Here is a 22,016-nt window from a genome sequence, read left to right on the forward strand (position 1 = left end):
CCCTGGCCGGTGTCGCCCCCTCTTCGGAGCCCATGGAGGAGTGTCCGGACACCAGCTGGTGGCCAGGAGCTGATTTAAGTGCCTGCTAAAAGCAGCCATCCTGTTCCGTCTGCTCTCGTGGGTGCTGGAGGCTCGAGCACACACCCAGCAGCTGTCCTGGGCCCAAGGACGACAGAGAGTGTCGCTGGACTGGGCGCAGTGACACTGCCCCCGGCTGTGGCAGGGGCTGCCCAGGGCCATCCTCCAGCAGGGCTGTGTGCATCAGGCCTCAGCTCGAGCCCAGGGCCACGTCCTCGTACCTCGCTGCGTCAGTTTTAGACCATCGTCTCTGGTTCCTCATGCGGGGTGACTTCGCCCGCTGGTGGTCCCAGCCAGGAGAGCCTTGGTGCTGAGCGCTGCGGTCACTGGATGGGAGCTCCGGCGTCTCGGGTCCTGCAGCGCTGAGATGAGAGGGCGGCGGCCTCGGGGGGTGCAGGGCTCAGTCATCTCAGGTCTTAGCTCTGGAGGAGCGCGGGGCCGCCGGCTTCTGTGGGCGCTTGGGGGAACGCCCGTTGGGAGAGGGGGAGGTTGCCCTGGTGCAGCGAGTGGAGACATTGCTGTTGGCGGGCGGAATGCTTAAGCACTTAGCCTGCTGAAAAATCCGTGTCTGGCATCCCAGCCTCCTGATGTGCACCAGTCACCTGCTCATCCATCCATCCATCCATCGATCCAGTCTCCCGTCCATCCACCTACCCGCCTATCTATCCGTGCACCCCGGCGTCCGTGTTGAGCTCATCCTGGGTGCCGGCACGGTCACGTGCATTTCTTTACAGGACCTTCTGTTGCCTCCCGAGGTGCCCGGCACCCGGAACTCAGCTACGTGTTTCCAGATTCTTTCCCAGTCACCTCCTCTGCTCTAGAACTGACCTCGCCTGTGTCCATTCCTCTGTGAGTCTGGGGATGCGGTGCCTGGTTATGATCTCGTTCATATGGGCCCCGAGGACGCTGGTGCTTTAGTGACAAGCCTCTGCACTTGTGAACACGCAGGGAAGGCCACCAACTGCGGGATGGGGCGAGGGGCCGTTCCTTGGGCGTGTTCCCAAGGACACGATCTCGCCAAAGCCTCAGCAGGGCTCCTGACTCCTGGAGCCAGGTGAACTCGTCCTCAGAGGTAAAGATTGTGCCCCCGTGCCCAGACGCCAGGACTGCCCTTGCATGCTGGTGCCTCAGTGTGCCCCTGATACCTCCCTCTCATATTTCAGCTCCAGGGGACGCTCCCTGATTGGTAGAATCGAATTTGCGTCCAAATCCTTGTTGCAAGGGCATCTGGGAAATGTAGTTTTTTGCTTCCAGACTCTGTAGCCTGGAAGGTGCTCGTAGGGGGACTGGGTCTTGGGCGGCCAAGGCAGGGCGGGGCACCTGCTGCTCTCTGGGGACTGATCACAGAGTGAGCTAGTCACGGCGAGGGTTACGTGAAGCGGCACAACTTCTGTGTCACGAAGCTTTTGTAGATGGCTTGTTTGCATCAGGTGGTGGGTCTTGGGATCCTCCGGGCACGTCACAGGACCCTCGCATCGCAGAGTGGGCCCCACGCTGGGTGTGGACCCCACACGGGCAATGCCGTCTCTGTCTGCTCTGAGCACTGGGACGCACAGTGAGTCCTGCAGGACCCGCTGGGATGTCTCCCTGCCCGGCCATCGGGAGGGAAGAGCACAAGGGCGGGGGCTCGTGTGTGCAGAGCCACAGGGCACAGGACTCCGCGCGGGGGCGCCCGGCGTCCTCTGAAGCTCTCTCCCTGGCCTCGCCCACCGGGCTCTTTCCTAGCAGGGGGTGACGCTGGCTTCAGATCCACACCCACCTGCTGCCAGGTGCCGTGCCAGGCGGAGTTCTCGTCCTGGTGGAGACGGGAAGGAAGGTCGCGCGGAGCCTGCGCCGCCGACTCCTCTCAGGCCTCCCCACAGCTTTTTTAAAAGTTAATTTTTTTTTTTTTAGCTCTGGCACAGGAATCCCCTGGCCGGCAGGAGGGTGGCACTGGGCCTGGGAAAGGTCTGGTGGCCTCTTAAACCTGCTGCAGCAGAGGTCTGAGAACATGCCCGCTAAGCCCGCTGGAAAACAGCTCTGTGCGTTCTGTGATCGAGAAAACAGGCCCGCAGGCGGCGGTCTGGGAAGAGCATCAGGGGTGTGTTGTGATGCGAGTCCAGGAAGCCGCGGCCGGGATCCCTGATGTCCTGCCCTGGCCACCACCCATCTTGGAATCGGGTCTGAGAGTGGACCCGGGGCCGGGCGCCGTGTCATCCTCGGCAGGTGTCCGGCAGCTGGTGCGTTCTTTGCTTCCCACGGCCGAGTCCAGGCCTGGGGCTGCGCCCTGGAGCCTCACCAGGCACCCGCACCCGGCATCGCCTCTGATGTGGACCGCCAGGGCCCCTCGGGGGCTTGGGCGGGCGAGTAGGGGTGGCTCAGGGGCCTGGGGGACTGACGGCGCTGGGTGGGCTGGGCCCTGGTGGCAGCGGAGAGCCACCCAGGAAACCAGAGGGGCCGTGGGAGGTGGTGATGCTGTAAACAAGTGGAGGCCGGCCTAGACGCCTGGACCCAAGTGTCCCGGGTCCCCACGCTGTCCCCACCTTTGTAACGGTTTCCATGCTGAAGGGGCAAGTCCTCAGCCCTCCGTGTTCCGGGTTCTTGGTTACACTGACAGAGGACCGCAGCGAAGCCAGGTTGTGGAGGTGGTGCCCCCAAAGGCAGGGGACCGCGCAACGCTGGGGTCTGGGTACCGGGCGAGCTTCGTGATGGAGAAGCGCAGCTTTGACCCCACCCCGTCTCCTCCAGAGCCTGGCCCAGCTCTGCGCGTGTGTGGCCCGCACAGTGGGCCCCATGCCTGCTCCCCTCCCAGGCCTGCCTTCCTGGGGGGACAGGTCCTCGGGCTGGGTGGGGCTCTTGCTAAGGGCTTGCTTGGACAAGCAGTGGAGCTGCATGGCTGTCTCCAGCACCCGCCTTCCTCGGCGGTGGTGCCCGGGTACGGCTGGCTGCAGGGTTCCACCTGCACTGGCCAACCCTTCTCACCTCCAGGTCTCCCACCCTTGAGTAAAAAGCGAGAGTTTCCTCTTGAGTCAGTGTCAGGTGTGTAGTAACACCCACCTGGTGAGGAAGCCAGGGAGTCGGTGAACTGAAAGTTAAGGAGAGCCCCAGCTCTAGGGGCAGGCCTGCCTCACCCCTGCTGCACCCAGGGTTGGGCACTCACGTTTCAGTGGCAGATGTTGGAACCTAACCCGAATTGGCACGAGCATAAGCATGAACATATTAGTTTGTGTAGATGAGCACCTTCAGGCACAGCTTGATCCAGCTGCCCAAGCAGTGTGGCAGGAATCTCTCTCTGCACCCTCAGATAGGCACCCCCACCCCTGGGAGACAGCTGCCCACAGCTCCAGGTTCCTCTTCTGTGTTTGGAGCCAACAGAGAAGGGAGGCCCCTCCTTCCCAGAGGAGAAAGCCCCAGGCTGGAGCCCCACTGGCCTGGCCCGGGCATGTGTCCATTCCCAGCCGATCACCTGAGACAACGTAGTGTCGTGCTCTGATTGCCTGGCAGAAGGGTCCACACCATGGGTAGGTGGGTACCGGCCGGTGGGCTCCTACCTGCCCCAGGGTGGCGCTCCAGCCACAGGCACACTTGATCTGTCACCGTGATGCCCGGACTCCCAGGGAGCCTCTTGCTTGTGGTAACATGAGCTGAACTTTCCACGTGAAACTGACCTGGTTCAGGGAAGGCGCCCTATGGTGGCCGCGGGTCTGGGGTCCTGGTGGTGTGGGAAGGAGGTGCTGGCAGATGGAGGCCAACTTCTGTGTTTGGGGGTAACCCTTGAGCTCGCCCGCGAATGTCAGGGCTTCGGGTGGTTGGGGGGTCGGCTTCTCCCTGCCCTTCTCTGAGGCGCCCCTGGATCGAGGGTCAGGAGCCTTCCAGGAGGGAGGCAAGGCCCGCCCCTCCCTTGCTCTCTGCTCCGCGTTGTTGCGTGATGTCGGCGCAGGTCTGGGGCAGACGGGTACTAAACATTAGCTGTAAACTGCCACGGGGAAATCACACTGTAATCGGGTAACGAGGGGGGACGTGCGCCGATGACATTTCCTTTCGTCCTTAGCGACGGCTGGGGCCGTGCAGCCCTAGAGGTCGCACAGCGGACTCTCCAGCTGTCAGTCACTCCCGTCTCATCCAGCCACACTCTGAAGACGGTCCTGCCGGCAGGGTCTTCCGCGGCCTTTCAGCTTGTGTCTGGAGCTGCGTCCCCACGTGGCTGCTGAGAGGGGCATCGGGGGGCTGGGGTTGGGTGGCTCTTGCCCCCGAGGATTTGGGAGTGAAGGAGCAAGTGTGAGGTGGGGAAGGCGGCGGTGGTCGGGAGGGTTTGCTCCTGGCGGTGGCTGCCTGCAGGACGGGTACGGAACCCTTCTCCCGGGCAGGACGCGCCGCCTCTCCCAGCTCGCGTGCTGCGCTGGGCCCCGGTGGCTTCTGGACGTCAGAAACCCGTGGTGGTGCAGGGTGGGGTGGTGGCGAGCGTCTGGCTGGGGTCATCTCAGCCCTCCGGGGCTCCCGGGGCACTCCTGGGGTGCTCCTCTCCTCTCTGTGGCTAATCCCACTCCTCCCCTGTCATTTCAGCTCAGCCAGCAGATCTCCTGAAGGTTCTAGATTTTCACAACTTGCCTGATGGAATAACGAAGACCACAGGTTTCTGCGCGACGCGGCGATCCTCCAAAGGCCCGGACGTTGCTTACAGAGTCACCAAAGATGCACAGCTCAGCGCGCCCACCAAGCAGCTGTACCCGGGTAAGAGACGCACGTTTCTGAGCTGGGTTTTCCACGAAGCCCTCTCGTGAGTCCAGTTGATTTCCCTGTAGAGAAAACGCGGTTCCAAAGGTGGGCGCGTGAGGCCCCTGCGCCCTTTGCTTTCCTGTTCCGGCAGGTGTGTCTCCGGTTGTAGACGGGCCACCGGGACTCCAAGTGCGAAAGGAGATGGATGGTTCCTGGGGTCGCGGTTAAGAGGGACCTCAGGGTCGCGGGAAAGGAAGCACTTCCAGACCGAGGCTTAATTAATTGGGGGCAATGACACTAAGAGACACATGAATCAAACATCGTGGCTCCTAGCAAGAGAGCAGAGGCTTTTAATGAGAATCAATTGCCAAGCGCCCGATCTCTGCTTTTAATTACATACCTGAGCAGAAAGCCGTGTTAGCGGGTAAGATGCAGCGTTGTCCCTGTCACCTGGCCATGGGCATAGTGTCCCCCCTACTCGAGTTAATTAGACCCTCTGGGCTCATCTGGACACGTGCACAGTGATGGATAACCTCGTCCCCTGCCTCGGCAGGCGCTGGGGCTTGCCTAAGACAAGCTCCTCTTTCTGATTCAGACAAGACAGGGACCAGCGGACCTCGGGCAGAGGAATTCTCTCTATGAGGTGTTTTTTAATTATTAGAAGAGAGTGTACCATCTTTTTGGTGACCTGGATGTGACCCTGACATTGAGCCCAGAGCTAGGGCAGTTTTTAATGAGTAATGAGGTCTGTGTTAATCACATGTCCCCGCTGGGGCCCTGAAGGCCACCCTCCTTCGTGGGCTGTGCTGTCCCCTCCTCTCACCCTCCCGGTCTGTGTGCTCGTCCCCGACTATTTGCTCAGCCTCCCTTTGCAAACATCGCGACTTTCAGGTCGTCTGTGAGAGATCGGGGCCAGTTCTTTTCAAGAATGTCACTTTGGTTGGATGAAATAACTCAGGGCCGAGCCCCTGCCTTGCAGCTCGGCAGCCTCGGGTCTCAGAAAGAGCCGCCTTCGGGTGCCAGAGTTGCCTTGGGGTGGGGACACCCGGCCTCAGAACGTCTAACTCATCAGGAAGGACGAACTTGCCTTACAAAGACCTGCAGGGACTCGGTTTCTCTGTGCATCTGGGGGCGCGTTTCTGAACCTTTTGGGGAGAACGTGTCTTTTGGAATTGTGCGGTGAACCCTCCCTTGCACTTGTGCCTGGAAGTTGTGTTTTCTGCCCCCCGCCCGCCCCAGGCTTAGGATTCCTGACCTAGAGCCTGGGTCCAGGGACGGGCTCGCGAGAGCCGACCGCTGAAGCCGGCGTGGACCCCGAGCCTTAGTGTGAACACCGCCGTGCGACGCGCACGACAGCGGCACTGCCGGGGCGCGCCGTGGAAAGGGGGCGCTTTACCCTCCGAGGCATCTGCCACCGTTTGTCTAGTCTTACCCGTCACCTGATTCTGGGGCACCGGCAAGAAGCTTGCTGGAATTTGTGTCCGTGCAGTCTCCTCCCTGCTGCATTATTTTGCGGCAAGAAATAGCACAGGCCCTCAGGAATATAGGGTAATTACTGGAAATCTAGGACGATTGCTGCGTGGTATGTTGGGAATGTTTCTCAAGCCCATGTTGTTTTCTGGGTCCTCGGAAGTGTTCAAAGCGCGCTGGCGCGGCCCTGTAATAAGCAGCTAATACAGCAGAATGGTCCGGACACGCGATCGCCTTGTTGACGGCAAAGGGCCCGGCGGTGGCTCCGGCACTGGCTGAGCAGGGATTTCTGTGGAGTCCCTCACGCAGGTCCCCCAGTGTCGGGTCAGGAAGGGATGGTGTGGCCCAGGTGACCTGAGTGGGGCATAAACGAACGTCTACAAATGTCTCTTAGCGCCGGGGAAGCCCAAGCCCAGGTGGCTTATTTCAGTGACAGGAGAGTCCCCCAAATTGCCCTGGTTCCCTGAAGATGCTGCGCACCCCTGGCAGGCCTGGCGCGTTGGGGTCACAGTGGGGCTCGGCCTCTGTGGGACGAGGGCTGCCCTCCTCCCAGCCCTGACCTCTGTCCCCACCACCTTGGCCCCACCCACTCCTGTGCCCAGCAGCTGTGTGAGTCACCCGCGACCTGGGCACCGGGATACGGCCACAGACCGACTGGGAGAGTCAGGGTCCCCCACGTCAGCAGTTCCCAAGAAGTCGCCCTCTGCCACCCTCTGAGCAAGCCTGGTGAAGCCCTCAGCACTGCCTGCACGTGGGGCGGGACAGAGGCTAGAGTTCCTCCCTCATTCAAGAGCCTTTCTAATCTCCTTGGACCCAGTAATCTGGGTTCTGAGATCCGTCGGACCAGGGAGCGTGACTCCAAGCTGCAGATTTTCCCGACAGTCGGTAGCGGGTGGTCCCGATGCAGGTGGACCAGGCCATAAGGACTAAAGCGGAGCCCAGAGGGGCGGCGTTGGGGCGGCCGGCAAAGCGGAGAGGGCTGGGGCCTGCTTGCTTGTGGGGGTCCCCAACCCCTGTCCTGCTCGGCCTGCAGTGGGGATGTCACCTCAGGTAGGACTGGCCGGGACCCTGGCAGAAGCCATCCACGGGACCCTCCCCGAGCGCAGTAGGTGCGTGCTCCCCAGGCTGCCCGTATTTCAGGGGACCCACGTTCACCCGAGGGACCGTGAGGGGTGCTCCCTGTGTCTGCCGACTCAGCGCCGCCCGCGTGTAATCACCCAGGATCCGTGCGGTCCCCTCGGAAGACGGCCAGGGGAGGCTGTTCTTGCAAGGGCCACATCTGCAGCAGTGACGGGCACCCAACCAGTGCTGCCTTCCGGCATCCGCGCCCCAGCCTCCCCCTCTGCTCCACGCAGTGACGAGGGGCCTCTCCCCTGCGTCTTCTCTCCGCTCATCTCTGTCCACGCCCTCTCAGGCGCGGCCTCGCACATGCCCCTCCTGCTCAGGATCCCAGGCCGGGGTTGGGTGGATGCCAGTGGGGTCATGTGAGCCGACACCGGTGTGACCCCAGCTTCTCCCCTCACCAAGGGCCAGGCTCCAAATCCGCCTCCATCCAGAAGGTCCCCTGCCCCTCAGTGCATCCTCTGACACCCCATTGGTGATGGTGGAACCAGCCCGTCCACCTGGGCCACAGGACAGTCCACAGCCGGCCAGGGGACACAGGGACAAGGGAGGACAGGGTGCCGGCTGCACGGGCAGGCGATAGGGGATGAAGATGCAGGAGGGGCTGAGGGCAATGTGCTCAGGCCTGGGGTGCGGCCCCCTCAGTGATCACAGCGTCTACTGCCTGAGCAGCTGTTGTCACCCCTCTCCCAACAGCAGGGTGTGAGGGTCCCCCCTGATTGGGGCATGTCCTGCCCCTGGGCACCCTGTGCAGTAGGATGTGAGGGTCCCACCTGGCTGGGGCGTGTCCTGCCCCTGGACACCCCGTGCAGTAGGATGTGAGGGTCCCACCTGGCTGGGGCGTGTCCTGCCCCTGTGAGGGTCCCACCTGGCTGGGGCGTGTCCTGCCCCTGGGCACCCCGTGTAGTAGGATGTGAGGGTCCCACCTGGCTGGGGCGTGTCCTATCCCGGGCACCCCGTGCAGTAGGATGTGAGGGTCCCACCTGGCTGGGGCATGTCCTGCCCCTGGTGTTCTGTTTGCGATGAGAGGGCCTTTCTTCTCCCCACCTTGGAACCCAGGTGTCTCCTGGGGGTGGACTAGTGCAGGGCATTGGAACCTTTTTTCTGACCATAGTGAACGCAGCGAGGCCTGGAGGCCAGACTGGAGGTCTCAGAACCACGTGCCTGCCCAGGGGCTGCCGGGTGGCAGCTTCCTCCCCAGGGCCCCTTACATATTTCCGGCCCAAATCTGGCACTGAAGCTGAGGAGTCTCCTGTGTGGTCCTCCCCTTGCCCCCTTAGATCCTGAGCCCTGGGCCCTGGCACTCTGTCCCCCTCAGCCTGGCCTGTGGCCTGTGCCACGAGGGGCTGGCAGAGACATCCCCTCCCAGGCTCCTGTCCAGCTGCCAGAGTTAGCCTGACCCCGACGTCAAGTCGTGTCCCCTGTATCCTCTGTCCTCTGTCCTTCATCTTCCCCCACCGCACACATTGCAATTATTTGATCAATTTATTTGATTATTGTTTTTGTCTCCATTGTGGAAATGTCACTCACTGAGGACAAGGACCATACATATGTCCTTGACTGTGTCTCCTTAGAGCCTGGCACACGGGACCAATTAGTGCTTATTGATCACATGAGCAAATCAAGTGATCAGTCAATATGCCCAATAGCTGTTCGTTCAGTTTCGTGGCAAATGCATTTATTAGGCTCCTCTGGTATACCTAAAACTGCTCTTGCCTCAGGGCCTTGGCGGAAGTGCGGGGGAAATGCGCTCAGGAGGTAACTGGCCTCTTGCGCAGCCCACCCCTCCGCTGTGGCTTTCCTCGGAGCAGTGAAATACGGACTGTTCGGTGCAGCCCTGCTCCTCCCGCGCTGCCCAGACAGCGTAGATCATGGAGCGCGACGGCGACCCGGCTCCTGTCATGACACCAGTGGACCATCTTTCGGAGACAATAAATCCGTTGTTATTTTGCCAGGAGAGAGATTTATGTTAAACATAATTCATCCTTTCGGGTTTTATCTGAGCTGAGAAAATTTGTTACTATAGTGATGTTAGATCTTGAAAACAGCATCTTAATGAGCTGCGAGACGTGGAGGCTGGGGGTCCTCGCAGCGTGTCGTGCTGCGGAAATGTGCTCTCCCCTTTCCATCCTCTCGCTGTTTAAGACAATGACTGTCGGGACACAGCGGGGTCCTGGGCTGGGGCGGGAGCCAGGTGACCCTCTGCAGTGACAGCGAGGGAGTGGCTGACGGCTGCACCACCCACCTGGCTGCGGCGGGGACCTGTGTGCCACTCCAGGTGGAACACTGCCCGGGCTGTGGTGCCCACTCACTCTGGGGACCATCTGGGGCCTCCAAGACCCTGCAGCTGGCCTTGCCAGCCAGGGTCTCCCACCGCGGTGTGCACAGCGGGTGTTACCCCCCACCACGGGGTACCCGCTAAGGCTGTCATCACAGATTCCTCGCCCACATCCCCAAGCTTGGAGGGACAGTGTGAAGCTGGTGGCTGGGTGGCAGTGGGGACCTCAACAAATCTCTTCCCTAACGGCTTCCTGTCCGGCAGTGGAGGCAGCTGTACCGGCTCCTCGGTGACACCTGCTTTCCTTGGATGGCTGCATTGACCATTGCCACACACCGCTTGAAGCTGTCCTTCAGCACGAGGGGGTGGGGACCTTGAGCCAGGCCCACCTGCGACCCAGGCCTCTGCAGGGACAGCTGCATCATGGCTCTGAGCACAGCAAACAGACCAAGGCGTCCGGCGTGTCCGCACAGGCTGCCTGACCCTGAGCTGCCAGCCCTAGGCCTCCGGGTCAGCACCTCCGCGAGCGGGTTGAGACGCCCACGTGACGGTTCCTCAGCTGTGGTCGCAGCCCTGAGGTCTCACACAGCGCTCTGGGCTGGCTTTGGGCCCTGATTGGTTTCACCATCCGGAGGGGCCAGGCTTCCCCTCTACTGGCTGCCTGGAGGTCTCTCCGCCCCGTGTCCCATGAAGAGTGCAGGGCTGCTGCAGGCAGTGTCCTCCTCTGCCCCCTTGGGAGTCTTAGGACGCTGCTGGGCGTGGGGCCTTTGCCGCTTTGCTGCCCCCTCTCCCAACACGGCACCTGTGCCCCTGCTCCCGTGGCGGGAAGCAGAGGAGGCGAGGCGTGCGGCCCCGCTGTGCCGCGATTCCATCAGCAGAGGGCACCCTTGGATAGCTGCCGTGCGCAACTGCGCCTGGCTCTGCCGCCTGGCAGGGGCCGAGGGCCGCCTGGGCCGTCTGGTTGACCCGGAGGGTGGCTCTGAGGGTGGATTCTCGTTGTCTTCAAGTCCTTCAAGCCCTCCGGAGGGTCACTGAGTGTAAGGCGGCTCCGGCAGCAGGTCCCTGCCCCTTCAATGTGCCCGTGTTGCCACCTCGCCGGGGCCGCTGCTCTGGCCGGCTCTCAGAAGCACCGACTTGGCCGGGTGCTTTGGACGCCGACCGCGCTTCGAGTGGCCGCACGGCCGTCTGCCAGCGCCGGGCTCCTGGCAGAGCTGCAGGTTGCACGCAGCGCGCGTGGCTGACCTTACCCCGGGGTCGACACAGAGGAGGGGCCGAGGTTTCCTGTCACGCAGGTGGGCCGAGGGCCAGCGTGTGGCGCGGGCTCTGCCGTTAGTGACCTCCGACTGTTTCCCGCCCACGTTAGAGGGGCATTTCCTCCTGTCAACATACTAGGATTTTTTTTTTTTAATTTTAAATTTGGATTGCAGTCTTTTGATTTATTTCTACTTTTTCTGTGTTTTGCATGTTGACCAGGAAACATCAAAAAGTGCAGTTCTAGCCGTGGTCCCACAGCCGTTGCCTTCCTTCCCCCTTCCTCTCCCCTTCCCCGTCCCTCCCGTCCCCCTCCTGCCTCCAGTGAATGCCGAATGCCTGGACGCGTGGAGGATACACAGGGGCCTCAGAAACAGCCTCTGCCCAGAGGACGCTCGCAGTCTAGGGGGTTCTAACTGGGGTTTCTGTGCAGATGCACTCAAGTGCAGGAACTGAGGAGAGGGTGTGAGGGCTCCCGGCTAGAAGGACCAGTCAAGTTTTCCAGAGGAGTTGCATTTGAATTGACCTTGGAGGGGGCAGGCTTGGCAGAGTGGCAGTAGGAAAGGGCTGCAGGAACAGTTTGATCAAAGCGCAGATGTGCAGCAGGTGGCTGTGTCCTCCATGCGTGGCAGAGCTTGCCAGGACCCGGAGTTGGTTTACCTACAGAGAGCGTGGCTGGGTGTGGGTGGGGGCTTCCCGACTGCATCCTCATCCCTGTCTTCTGCTGCAGCGTCTGCGTTTCCCGAGGACTTCTCCATCCTAACCACTGTGAAAGCCAAGAAAGGCAGCCAGGCCTTCCTGGTCTCCATCTACAATGAGCAGGGCATCCAGCAGATCGGCCTGGAGATGGGGCGCTCTCCAGTCTTCCTCTACGAGGACCATACAGGGAAGCCTGGGCCGGAGGACTACCCCCTCTTCAGGGGCATCAACCTGTCGGATGGCAAGTAAGTGGCACCTTGGGAACCCTGTCCTGCCGGAGGGCAGAGCAGGCTGACGCCCCCTGGCTGGATGTGGGGGTCACAGCAGGTGCGGTGGCACCGAGAGGAGAGGGTGCGGAGCTGGAGCCCCGGACCTGGCTTACCCCCTCTGGCTGTCGGGGGGTCTCTGTCCCCCTTTTGTAAAATGCACCGAAGCACGTCAGACGCTGGCCACTTTGCATCAGAAGGGACGTAGGAGGTGGTGTATCGACGCCCAACGCGTTGCAGGCAGGATTTAAGGCATCCTTCAGGAGGCGCACGTGTTAGATGTGGGAGTGGATGGTAAGGAGAGACAAAGGTCTGGCCGGAGTTCTCCGGTGGGTGCACACCCAGACGCTGGTGGGTGACAGTCACCTTGTGTGTGGTGAACACATCCGAGGTCACGGGTGACAATCTTTGAAAACCTCCAGGTCTTTGACAGGCTGTGACTCCCGTGCCCCTCATTCAGACTTTCCCGTAGACGCATCGGTCCCCCTGTCCCCGTGAAGACCCAGTCTTTCTGTGGGTTGCGTCGGGGTTCAGACATAGGACCTGTAGTCTCGTGCCAATGCCAGGATGTGGTGGCTGCCCCAGGGCTGTGACAGCTGCCGCTGGGATCTGTGCCCAGACGCGTCCGAGCCCAGAGGCCCGGCCGTGCCGAAGCACGGCTTCCCCCGTGTCACGCGGGGTCTGCGCAGGGCCCCGGGGTTGGCGCTCAGCACCGCAAACCCCTCCTCACCCCCTGGGCTGTCCCTTTCCTTGCAGGTGGCACCGAATTGCTCTCAGTGTCCACAAGAAAAACGTCACCCTGATCCTCGACTGCAAGAAGAAGAGCACCAAGTTCCTGGACCGCAGCGACCACCCCATGGTGGACGTAAACGGCATCATCGTGTTCGGGACGCGCATTCTGGACGAGGAGGTGTTCGAGGTGAGCGGCGCCCGTGTCCCGCGCTGCCCCGAGTCCCTTCTCCTCCATCGAGGACGGGCTGGGGTTCTGACGTGGTCGCGGTGTCTGTTGGCTGGAAGCCTCTTCCGTTGTACCGAGGGGTGTGTGTGGCCTGTGGGAACGGAGGGGCCAGACCTGCTGCCATCTGCAGGCCACGTGGGGGATGGCAGTGGCCGCCCTTGTCCCAGGGGCCTGATATGTGCCTCCTAGTGCCAGCGTGGGGAGGACACGGGCTTTGGCAAGAGGCTTGTGGAAACAGGACTTCTGCGTTCCCACATCTGAGGCCGTGCGGGGACGGGGGTGGTCGCCCTCGGGGGCCTTGGAGGGCAGAGCTGGCCACTGCATGGTGCACCAGGAAGACCCCTGCCGACCCACCCTCCCTAGGGGTCCCCTGCCCCAGCGGCCTCCAGCAGTGTCCAGCCAGAGCCCTGCTTCCTGGAGGCTGCCTCTGAACCTGGGGTCCAGTGGGCTGCGCAGAGCGGGCTCTGGGGCCTCCACTCCAGCCGTGGAGCCTTTGTGGCCTCGGGTTCAGCCTGAGGTCACGTGGGAGCACCCTGTCCCACCGCCAGGACGCAGGTGACCAGTGATCCCTTCTGTCCAGGGGAGGGCCACGGAGCCACGCGGGGCCTCTCGGAGCCGGGTTCCGGGGCCCTGCCTCCTGAAGAGTGGGACAGCGATCTGTGCAGGGCCCGGGAGACTGTTTCCCAAGAGCACTTGAGGGACTGATGAGCCCTCAGCTTGGGTTGGCGGCAGCCAGGACCCCCTGCTGGGCTTCTTTTCCTTTCGCACAAATTGGGCTTTGCAGAAGATGCGTTCGGTGTGCACCAAGGGCTGTGTTGCTCAGGTGGGTTTGAAAACCACGGACTGGGTGGTTTCTGAGGGCAATCCTGGCTCCTAGGTTTCCTCGGCCAGGGCCCCAGAGACAGGAAAGGACGGGACAGGGCAGTGTTTGCTCCTGGAATGCCTGAGAGCCAGCATAGCTCCTTGGAACCTCTCGCACATGCGGCGGCATTTGGATGCCCTCCCTGCGTCCGGCCCTCCCTGTGTCATTTCTGAGGCGGGGTCCTCGGGGCTGTGTGTCTTCTCGGTGACCCAGGAGCCACCAGACAGGACACGGCGTTGACTCAGTCTTGGGGCTCTGCCAAGGGCACGCGGTGGAGACATACGTGTACGTATTCCACGTCTGCGGTGACAGTAGCGACGTCTGCTAGCGGGGACCGGGGCAGTCGTACCGCCCTGCAACTTTAGCATGTGCGGAGGATGAAATTCCAAAGTCTCGTCTTTCCACAAAATTGCAATGGCTACCCCGCGGCGTCACGACGGCAGAGGTCGGCACGACCTGGGCTGGACCCTCAGCTCTGTCACGTGTTGGATTTGGGGCCAGGCCAAGCTGCTGAGCTACGTCTATGCCCCGGCTTTTCCGTCTATAAAATGAGATCGTGAACGTGGGCACGTCATGGAGCTGCGGCAAAATTCCATGAGGTTGAATGCGGCAAAGCACCGGCACGCCGCCTCCCGTGTGGCTGGCACCTGGTGACAGGTAGCTGCGCTGTGGGTGCTGGGCCAGCGTGGAGGCGGGTGGGGCGGCAGGGCCAGCGGCCAGCGCTGACGGCCAGGAAAGACCAAAGCAGCCGCTGCTGTGTGTCCACGGGGAGGAGGTGGGGTGGGTGGGGCCTGGCGGCGGCCACGGCTCAGATTTCCAGCAAGCGGCAGCCTGGGGTTGAGCAGGGCGGGGCAGGCGCGTGGGTCCTGCTGGCACTGCCAGAGCGTGCCAGGGGTCAGACACACCCTCCGGGCACGCTTCTGACGGGACTTGCGCAGAGACTGGAATGAACTGTAGGACGCCGGGGCTGTCCTCAGCTGGGCAGGACGCCGCCTCTGGGCCCTCCTGGGAGCCGGTGTTCAAAGCTGGCCCCGGGGTCGCACGGACGGGGACCCAGCGCCAGTCTTGCCTCTTGCTGGTGGGAGACTCTGGACAAAGCAGGAGGCCTTGGCCAGCTCTCGCGCTCTCCCGTGGCACGTGGACGGCGGGAGCAGCACCTGGGGCATCGTGGGAGCTCACCGGGGCTCGGCGCGGGAGCCAGGGCTGTTGCTGCTGCCGCCGTCCACCTTCCTGTGGTCGAGGTCCTGGATCTGAGGTGGGAAGTGGTGCTGAGGCCACGCGGTGGCATCTGGGGTTTCAGTGAACTTACTACGCGGTGGCTCTTCCCTGCTGTGCCAGAACTCTGTGACAGCTAGTGCCTTCTGTGTGCTTATGTGTACTTTTTATCGTAAAGATTCAGGAAAAAAATTTTATATAATCTTAAAAAAATTAGGATCCTAAAACAAATGCCACTTCCTCGATTTTCTGAGCAGGAAAACTGTTTTCCCGCGAGCACATGTGCGGCGAGAATCCGTCGCCATTGGGGGAGCGCTAGGCCAGTGGTCTGGCCGGAGCCCCACCGTGTCCTAGCCGTGAGACCGTGGGGGTTGCCTCACCCGAGACTTAGTTTCCCTGTCTGTAAAATGGGGACAATAAGGGAACCTCCCCCGTTTCTTTTGTGCCTGAGGCATATGTGAGAATTAGTCGGTGGACGAAAGCACAGGAATGGCCTACGCGGGCATTCCACGACTTAGCTGCTTTATTACCAAAGAACAAAAACAACTTCTAATTTTCAAAAGGAAACAAGTCTTGAATTGAGGGGCCCATTTTCCTTCTCTGGCTTGTCCTCCCGGTGGACGGTGCGGGTCCCACTCTGCCGCTGACGCCCGGCAGACTTCCGGTTGAAACAGGTGGCCACGCCAGCCCCTGGCAAAGCCGGCGGGAGGAAGTGACGTGCGTGGGCCGCGCGCTTTCGGGGCCATGGGCCTTGACTTCACTTCCTTCCTTCCCTGGTGAGGACGTTGCGCCCAGCGTCCTCTTCTGTAAGATGGGGGTGCTAGGGCGGCACTGGGGGGTTTCAGGCGGTGAAACGGAATCTGTGTCAGATGCCAGCACCTCCGAAGGCTGCAGCGAACCACCCCGACCCAGGCCCTCGGCGGCCGGAACCGCTCTCGGGACGTGGTCGGCGTTCGCATGCCAACGTCAGGGGCAGTGTCAGCAGCGTGACTGAGGCTTGCTGTCTCCACGGTGGCACAGTCACCTACCGTCCATTCTTGGCTTTTTGGACTCACCTGCGCAGCAAGGGAACCCCGCCCGAAAGAAGAAACCCTGAACCCTGCCGCGGACGGAGACTCCAGGAAAGCCCCGGGAAGGAACCAGCTGACGGTCACGCCAACCTGAGCAGGGTTAGTGCCCCAGGGCTGCCATCTCAGGAGTCCCCCTGGTAGGCCACTGTCCCCCTTCCCTGGGAGAGCCCCCGTGAGGCTGGCAGGAGACCCCTAGGCTGGGCCCCATCCTGGCTCCATCCCACAGGGCGGGGCGGTGTGAGCTGGGGGCTCGGGTGGCTCCCTGGGCCATCACTTTGCGTCCGCCTTGCTGCTGTGGCCACGCCGCGCTCCCTGCCAGCGTGTCCCCAGGGGAGAGAGTGCCGGGGCTGCTGAGGCAGCGTCCTGGGAACCTGCGCAACCTCAGTCTTGTGCCTTCTCCCTGCCGTACCTGTGCCCTGGGGCCAGCGAGCTCGGCGCGGTGGGTGGGTTGGTGTCCCGGGGCACAGCTTGCCGACCCCTGAGGTGTGGGAGAGGCCGGGCAGGCGTGCAGGGAGGGGCAGGGCGGGGAGCCAGAGCCGCCGTGCAGGAAAGTCTCCTTTTATTCCAGGGCTTAGTCAGGAACCAGCTTTGTGTTTTCGGAAACAGACATGACGGCCAGAGAGAGCGCTTGGCGTCTGGCACAGGGCAGGCGTGAGAGTTTTTCTTTCAGGGGCAGGACATAGCCAAGCGAGAGGCAAGGCAGGCTCCGTGACAGCGGCCCTCCTGCTCTGCCCTGTGCCAGCCTCCACAGCGCCCAGGAGGAGGGGGTCTTGCCACCACCTCGCACTCGGGAAGCCAGCACCAGGGAGGTTGGGTCGCTTGCCGAAGGTCACCTAGCGAAATGGCAGCCTAGTGGGACCTTCCCCAGCTGGGTGGGATCCCGGAGGCCAGAGGCAGGATGTTGGAGCTGGGCTGCCCTGATGGTGCCACGGTGCCTGGCCTTGCTCCGGGCCTCTGGTGCTCTGTCTCCAGAGCCCTGCACAGGCCCCGAGAACACCCGAGTTCCCTGGCCTGTGAGGTCTGTGAAGCCCTGGAACCTTCTAGGAAGAGCCGACACAAGCTGTTTGCAAGGGCTGAGGCTCCCAGAGCTGTCGTTCACGTGCAGGACAGGGACTCTGTCCCAGGACCCTCCCACGGCTGGGGGTGGAGCGTGGGGCTGCCTGGCCACTGCTCCGGCAGAGTCTATGCTCACCCCTCCAGGCGGAGGGTCTAGGGGTGGACTAGGCAGAGGACGTTGGGGACAGGCAGGGCCTGGGTGTCTGGCTGCAGGAGGGCCTCTGCCGTGGGGTGCCACGCTGGAAGCACCCCCTCTTTGGGTGAGCTGTGACAGGAAGGGGGGCCGTGGAGGAGGACGAGGCCCCCCTGGGGACAGCCAGCCAGTTGTGGGCTCGGAGCCAAACGGGCTTTTAAGCTGTTCAGTGTTTCAAGGGGCAACACGATCAAACAGACTGTAAACTCGCGCTTTCCCTGCAAAACCCCTGGGTGCCGGCGGGAAAAGTGATGCCATCCTATCCGGGCAGCTATGGTCCTCCGTCTATCTGCCCTCGTTTCAGCCTTTGAAAAACAGCAAGTGCTTTACCTAATCCCTGATTCTCTTTTTCCAGGGCCTGGCTTTTCCACTGACATGTTCTTTCCTGGAATTTCGCTCTCCAGGGCGGGAATAGGGCCTTTGCCGAGGGGCACTTTCTTACCCACTGGGCGGTCTGGGACACCTCTGTGCGTGGGAACCGCCTTCCTACAGTATGGCTGGTGAAGGCGTAGAGGCCCAGGTCCCTGTCCCCACTCTAACATCCCAGGCCCGCCCCTCTGGGCCTCCAGGTCCTTCTGGGAACCCCCCGTCACTCCCCTGCTTGCTGAGGGCTGGACCTGGGGACGCAGCGTGGAACGGCATAGGCTCAGGGTCTCACGTCTAGTCACTGCTGCAACACGTGATCACGGCTTGGTGGAAAAACAGCAGAGATTTGGGTTTTCCCAGTTCTGGAGGCCAGAATTCCAAGATCCAGGTGTCACAGGGCCACACTCCCTCTGGAGGCTCCAGGGGAGGGTCCTTCCTGCCTCTTCTGGCTCCTGGTGGCCCAGGTGTTCCTTGGCTTGTGGCCACATTGCCCCAACCCCTGCCTCCATCCTCACTTAGCCTCTCTTCTCCACCGTGTGTCTCCTGCGAGGACACTTGTCATTGGGTTTAGGGCCCACCCTAATCTAGGATGTTCTCATTTCGAGATCATTAACTTAATTAATTCTATCTACAGAGATCCTTATTTCCAGATGGGGTCTCCTGTGAATATAGGTTCTGGGGGTTTGGTAAGACTTGGATGCATTTTTTGGGGGCCACTACTCAGCCACTTCCCCGGACCAGCAAGGACAAGGGGTTCCTCTCCCGTGCATTCTCACAGAGCACGTGGGCTTAGAAGTCAGTCTCTGGCGTGGCTGGCTGGTTTCCAGTCTAGGCGTTTGCGTGGGCTGCTGAGTGGTGCTGAGGAGGTGGGAGGGTCGGCTCTTCCTGGCTGGAGAGGTGGTCGGGGCAGCCCTGGGCGCAGCTCCCTGGCGTGGATGGGCGACCGACTGGCCTCCTGAGGCCACCGTGCAGGTAGAACAGGGAGGTGCATTTTCATTCTGGTCCTGGGCCGGGGGGGCATGCGTGGGCCTGGCCCGCTGCCTCACACAGGTGGCTGGGAGCCAGCTGGGCTGGTGCCAGCAACCGAGCTCAATGATCCGTGTTGAGGGAAGTTTCTGGCAAGCAGCCATGGAAGGTTTCCCCTCCCAGGGGACCCAGTGAGGAGGGGTCCAGGGAGACCCCACAGAGTCAGGCCGGGCTGTGGGACTCGGCCCCTCCTGCCGCCTGGCCCGAGGGGGCTGTGAGTGTATCCCGTGGTAACTGTGAGCGGCAGGCCCAGCTCCGCCGGCCCCGTCCTGTGCGTCATGCCAGGCTTGCAGTGGATGTTCTGGTCAGCGGGTCCCAAGAGGACGGACACCACGGGGCTCCGGGAAGGGACCCGTAGTGCTGGAGAGTCACGGGAAGGAGGGCCTCTGGAGCAGACAGTGTCGTGTAGGTGGCAGGTGGAGGCCAGTGCCTTCCCGGGGGGGGGGGGGACAGGGTGCCTCCTACAGTAGGGGCACGTGGCCGAGGCAGCCGGCAGCCTGAGCCTGGGAGCTGCCACTGCTGGCTGATGGGCCAGCGGGTCCTACAGCGAGAGTGGGGCTTCCTCAGCACGGTGGCCTGGTGGGGGGGGCACTGGGGAGGGGGCTGAAGTTGAGCCCTGACCCTCCACTTGCTGTTTCTGTGGCCTTGGACAGGCCTGGGCTCAGCTTCCTCATCTAGAAAACGGGGATGCGAGGCTCGTGGTCTGGATGAAAGGAGGGGAAGCCTGGAGAAGCCCTTCCTGCAGGGCCCACACCGTGCACCCGCGCTGCCAGCCTGTTACCCTTCGGGGAGATCCCACGTGCTGTGCCGCCAGCTGTCAGCTCCTGACCACACCTGGGGGGTCGGCGTTTATTATTGTTGTAGTTATAATTCTCATCATCATCATCATCACCCCATCTTGCTGCTGCCGCCCTGTTTGTTGGGTGCAACTGGGGAGGGAGGGGACCATGGGGGAGGGGCAGGGAGCAGAGCTCCCAAAGCGGACATGGCCCTGCCATGGCCACATGCCTCCGGGGCGGGACTTGCTCAGTCTACCATTTGGTATCTCAAGAGAAATAGCCTCTATGACCTTGGACAGTCAGCTCAGATCAGTGCACCCTGCCTTTCTCTCGCTTTGGGGAGACCCAGAGCAGACAGCCCGGGGGCCAGGCAGGTGACACCCTGTTTGCGGGACTGGGTGCAGGCCTATAGCACATGTGCCCCCATGTGGGGTGGTGAGGACGATGGTGATGATGATGGGTGTGGTAGTGAGGATGACAATGGCGATGATGGTGGTGATGATGATGATGGAGATAGTGGTGAAGGTGGTGGTGATGTTCACTGTGGTGGGTACACGATTGATGGTGTCGGTGGCGAATGTGATGATGGTGATGATGGGGGTGATGATGGGGGTGGTGGTGATGCTGATGGTGATGGTGGCGGTGGTGTTGGTGATGTTGGTGATAAGGATGGTGATGATGATAGTGATGATGGTGGTAGTGAGCATGATGGTGATGACAGTGGTGGTGGTGATGATGGTGATGATGATGGTGATGGGTGTGGTAGTGAGGGTGATGGTGATGATGAGGTGGAGATGGTGGTGAAGGTGTTGGTGACATTCACTGCAGTGGGTACGCTGCTGATGGTGACAGTGGTGATGATGATGGTGATAGCAGTGGGTGAGGGGATAATGTTGATAATGGTGGTGGTAGTGATGGTAGGAATGGTGTGATGTCATTGTGGTGGAGGTGACAGTGGTGGAGGGGAATGGCAGTGATGGTGGCAGTGTGGTCGTGGCCATGGTCGTGCTGGTGGATGTGGATTGACCTGGGCAGTGTTCTGCAGGTGGGACCCCATCCAGTCCTCAGCACACTCCTGTGAGGTGGATCTCATTGTCGTCTTTTACCTGAAAACGGGGCCTGGAGCCATCAATTATGTGCTTACATCCTCACGATGACAAGGGAGGAGGTGAGCGCTCTGACCACCTGTGGTTAACACCGTGTCCCTGCACCAGCTTCCTCTGAGCAGTGGTGCCCAGGGTGGCATGTCCCCCTTCCACAGGGCTTGGGGGTGCGTGGCCCTGTGCCCAGTGATGCCCTGTGTTCCAGGGAACACCGTTTCTGCGGGGTTGCTGCTCTGAAAGTCTGGGTGTGGAAAAGCATGGAACAGCGTGCTCATGCACTGCCCCAGTGACAGGTGTGGGCCCTTGTCCGTGAGGCCCATGCCCTTTAGATGATGGTGAGCCTTTGAGGGGGCTGTCTGCCTGTCCCTCGGTCTGGCGATGGAGCCGCCCCCTCTCAGTTAGCTAATGTGGCCAGCTTCAGAGTCCACTTTAGCCACCCTTCCCCACCTATGTGCCACCTGCCCTGTGGTGGAGACACAGGTGTGGCATTTTGCAGCCTGCCACCCAGGGCAGTTGTGAGTAGACTCAGCCCTAGACGTCCTGGTCTGGTGGCCGTAGCTCAGCCCTGGACTGGGACTGGAGGAGCTGGGCACACATACGGACACAATGGGGGACGTGGCAGGACATAGTTTGCAAGTGTGTGAAAATATTTAACACTCGCGTTAATAGTGTCAAACTGATTCTCAGTCTCCACAGGGGCTCTGAGCATCATGGAAAAGATTATTTAGACCTCCTCTGGCTTGGGGCACTTTGTTTTTCAATTTTATGTGACTTATGGATGAAAAATATCAAAGCAAGATTGTAAATATGACTTGTTGAGGCCCATGAGAGCTAGAATGGGATGATCTGGTGGCCTCTCACATGCAAAGCCCTGAGGACTTCAGGGAAGTGGCTCGTGGGAGGGCCCCGTGGCACCCGCCAGTCTGCCCTGGCCGTGTCTGTCTGAGAGTCCAGCAGGCCCTGGGCAGGAGCGAAGCCCCACAAGGGAGGGTGCCCTGTCCACGTGAGGCCGCGTCTGTCACTTGTTATCGTGGGGAAACGCAGCCACACCCCTGGCCTGTTTGCAGAGGCCCAGGGCTGGATGCCACCCCCTCCCCAGCAGCCTCTGGGGCGGGTGTCGTTTCCATCCCCACTGTTAGATGAGGAAACTGTGGGAACATGCCCGAGACCACTGAGCTGGCAAGGGGCACGGCTGGGCTGTGAACCGGGCGTGCCAGGGTCCACCTGCCTCCCTCCCGTGACAGCAGCTGGGGACTCCCCGGACCCTCTCTAGGCCGCAGTCAGCACACGCACTCAGGCTGGGCTGCACTTTGCAGAGGGGTTGGAAGCCTCGCCCTCTCGCCAGGCCAGGGAAGCGGGCGCCGGGGAGACACGTGGCCAGGGCCTGCGGGCAGCTGGGCACTTGGCGGTTCCCTCTTGATTTTGCTCCACAGACAACACACTTGCCGACCAACTCACCCGCAGCCTCGAACAAGAAGGGTTTGTCTTCTCAAATGATTTGTGTCTCTCCGTTTATGAGTATGAAGTGC

At 61.5% G+C, this 22,016-nt stretch overlaps 1 protein-coding gene across 2 annotated transcripts in view; it reads left to right on the top strand.

Moving 5' to 3' along the window:
* The window catches only part of COL5A1 (collagen, type V, alpha 1), a 166,057-nt gene that overhangs the window by 40,197 nt on the left and 103,844 nt on the right, over positions 1-22,016 (top strand). For both annotated transcript variants that reach the window (XM_012639828.1, XM_012639829.1), the window contains exons 2-4: positions 4,621-4,788; positions 11,625-11,838; positions 12,616-12,778. In XM_012639828.1, coding sequence (XP_012495282.1) covers positions 4,621-4,788; positions 11,625-11,838; positions 12,616-12,778 — 545 coding nt within the window. The remainder of the gene's footprint in view (positions 1-4,620; positions 4,789-11,624; positions 11,839-12,615; positions 12,779-22,016) is intronic.

The sequence above is a fragment of the Propithecus coquereli genome, unplaced genomic scaffold, assembly GCF_000956105.1.
Source record: "Propithecus coquereli isolate 6110/MARCELLA unplaced genomic scaffold, Pcoq_1.0 Scaffold142, whole genome shotgun sequence".
Lineage (NCBI taxonomy): Eukaryota > Metazoa > Chordata > Mammalia > Primates > Indriidae > Propithecus > Propithecus coquereli.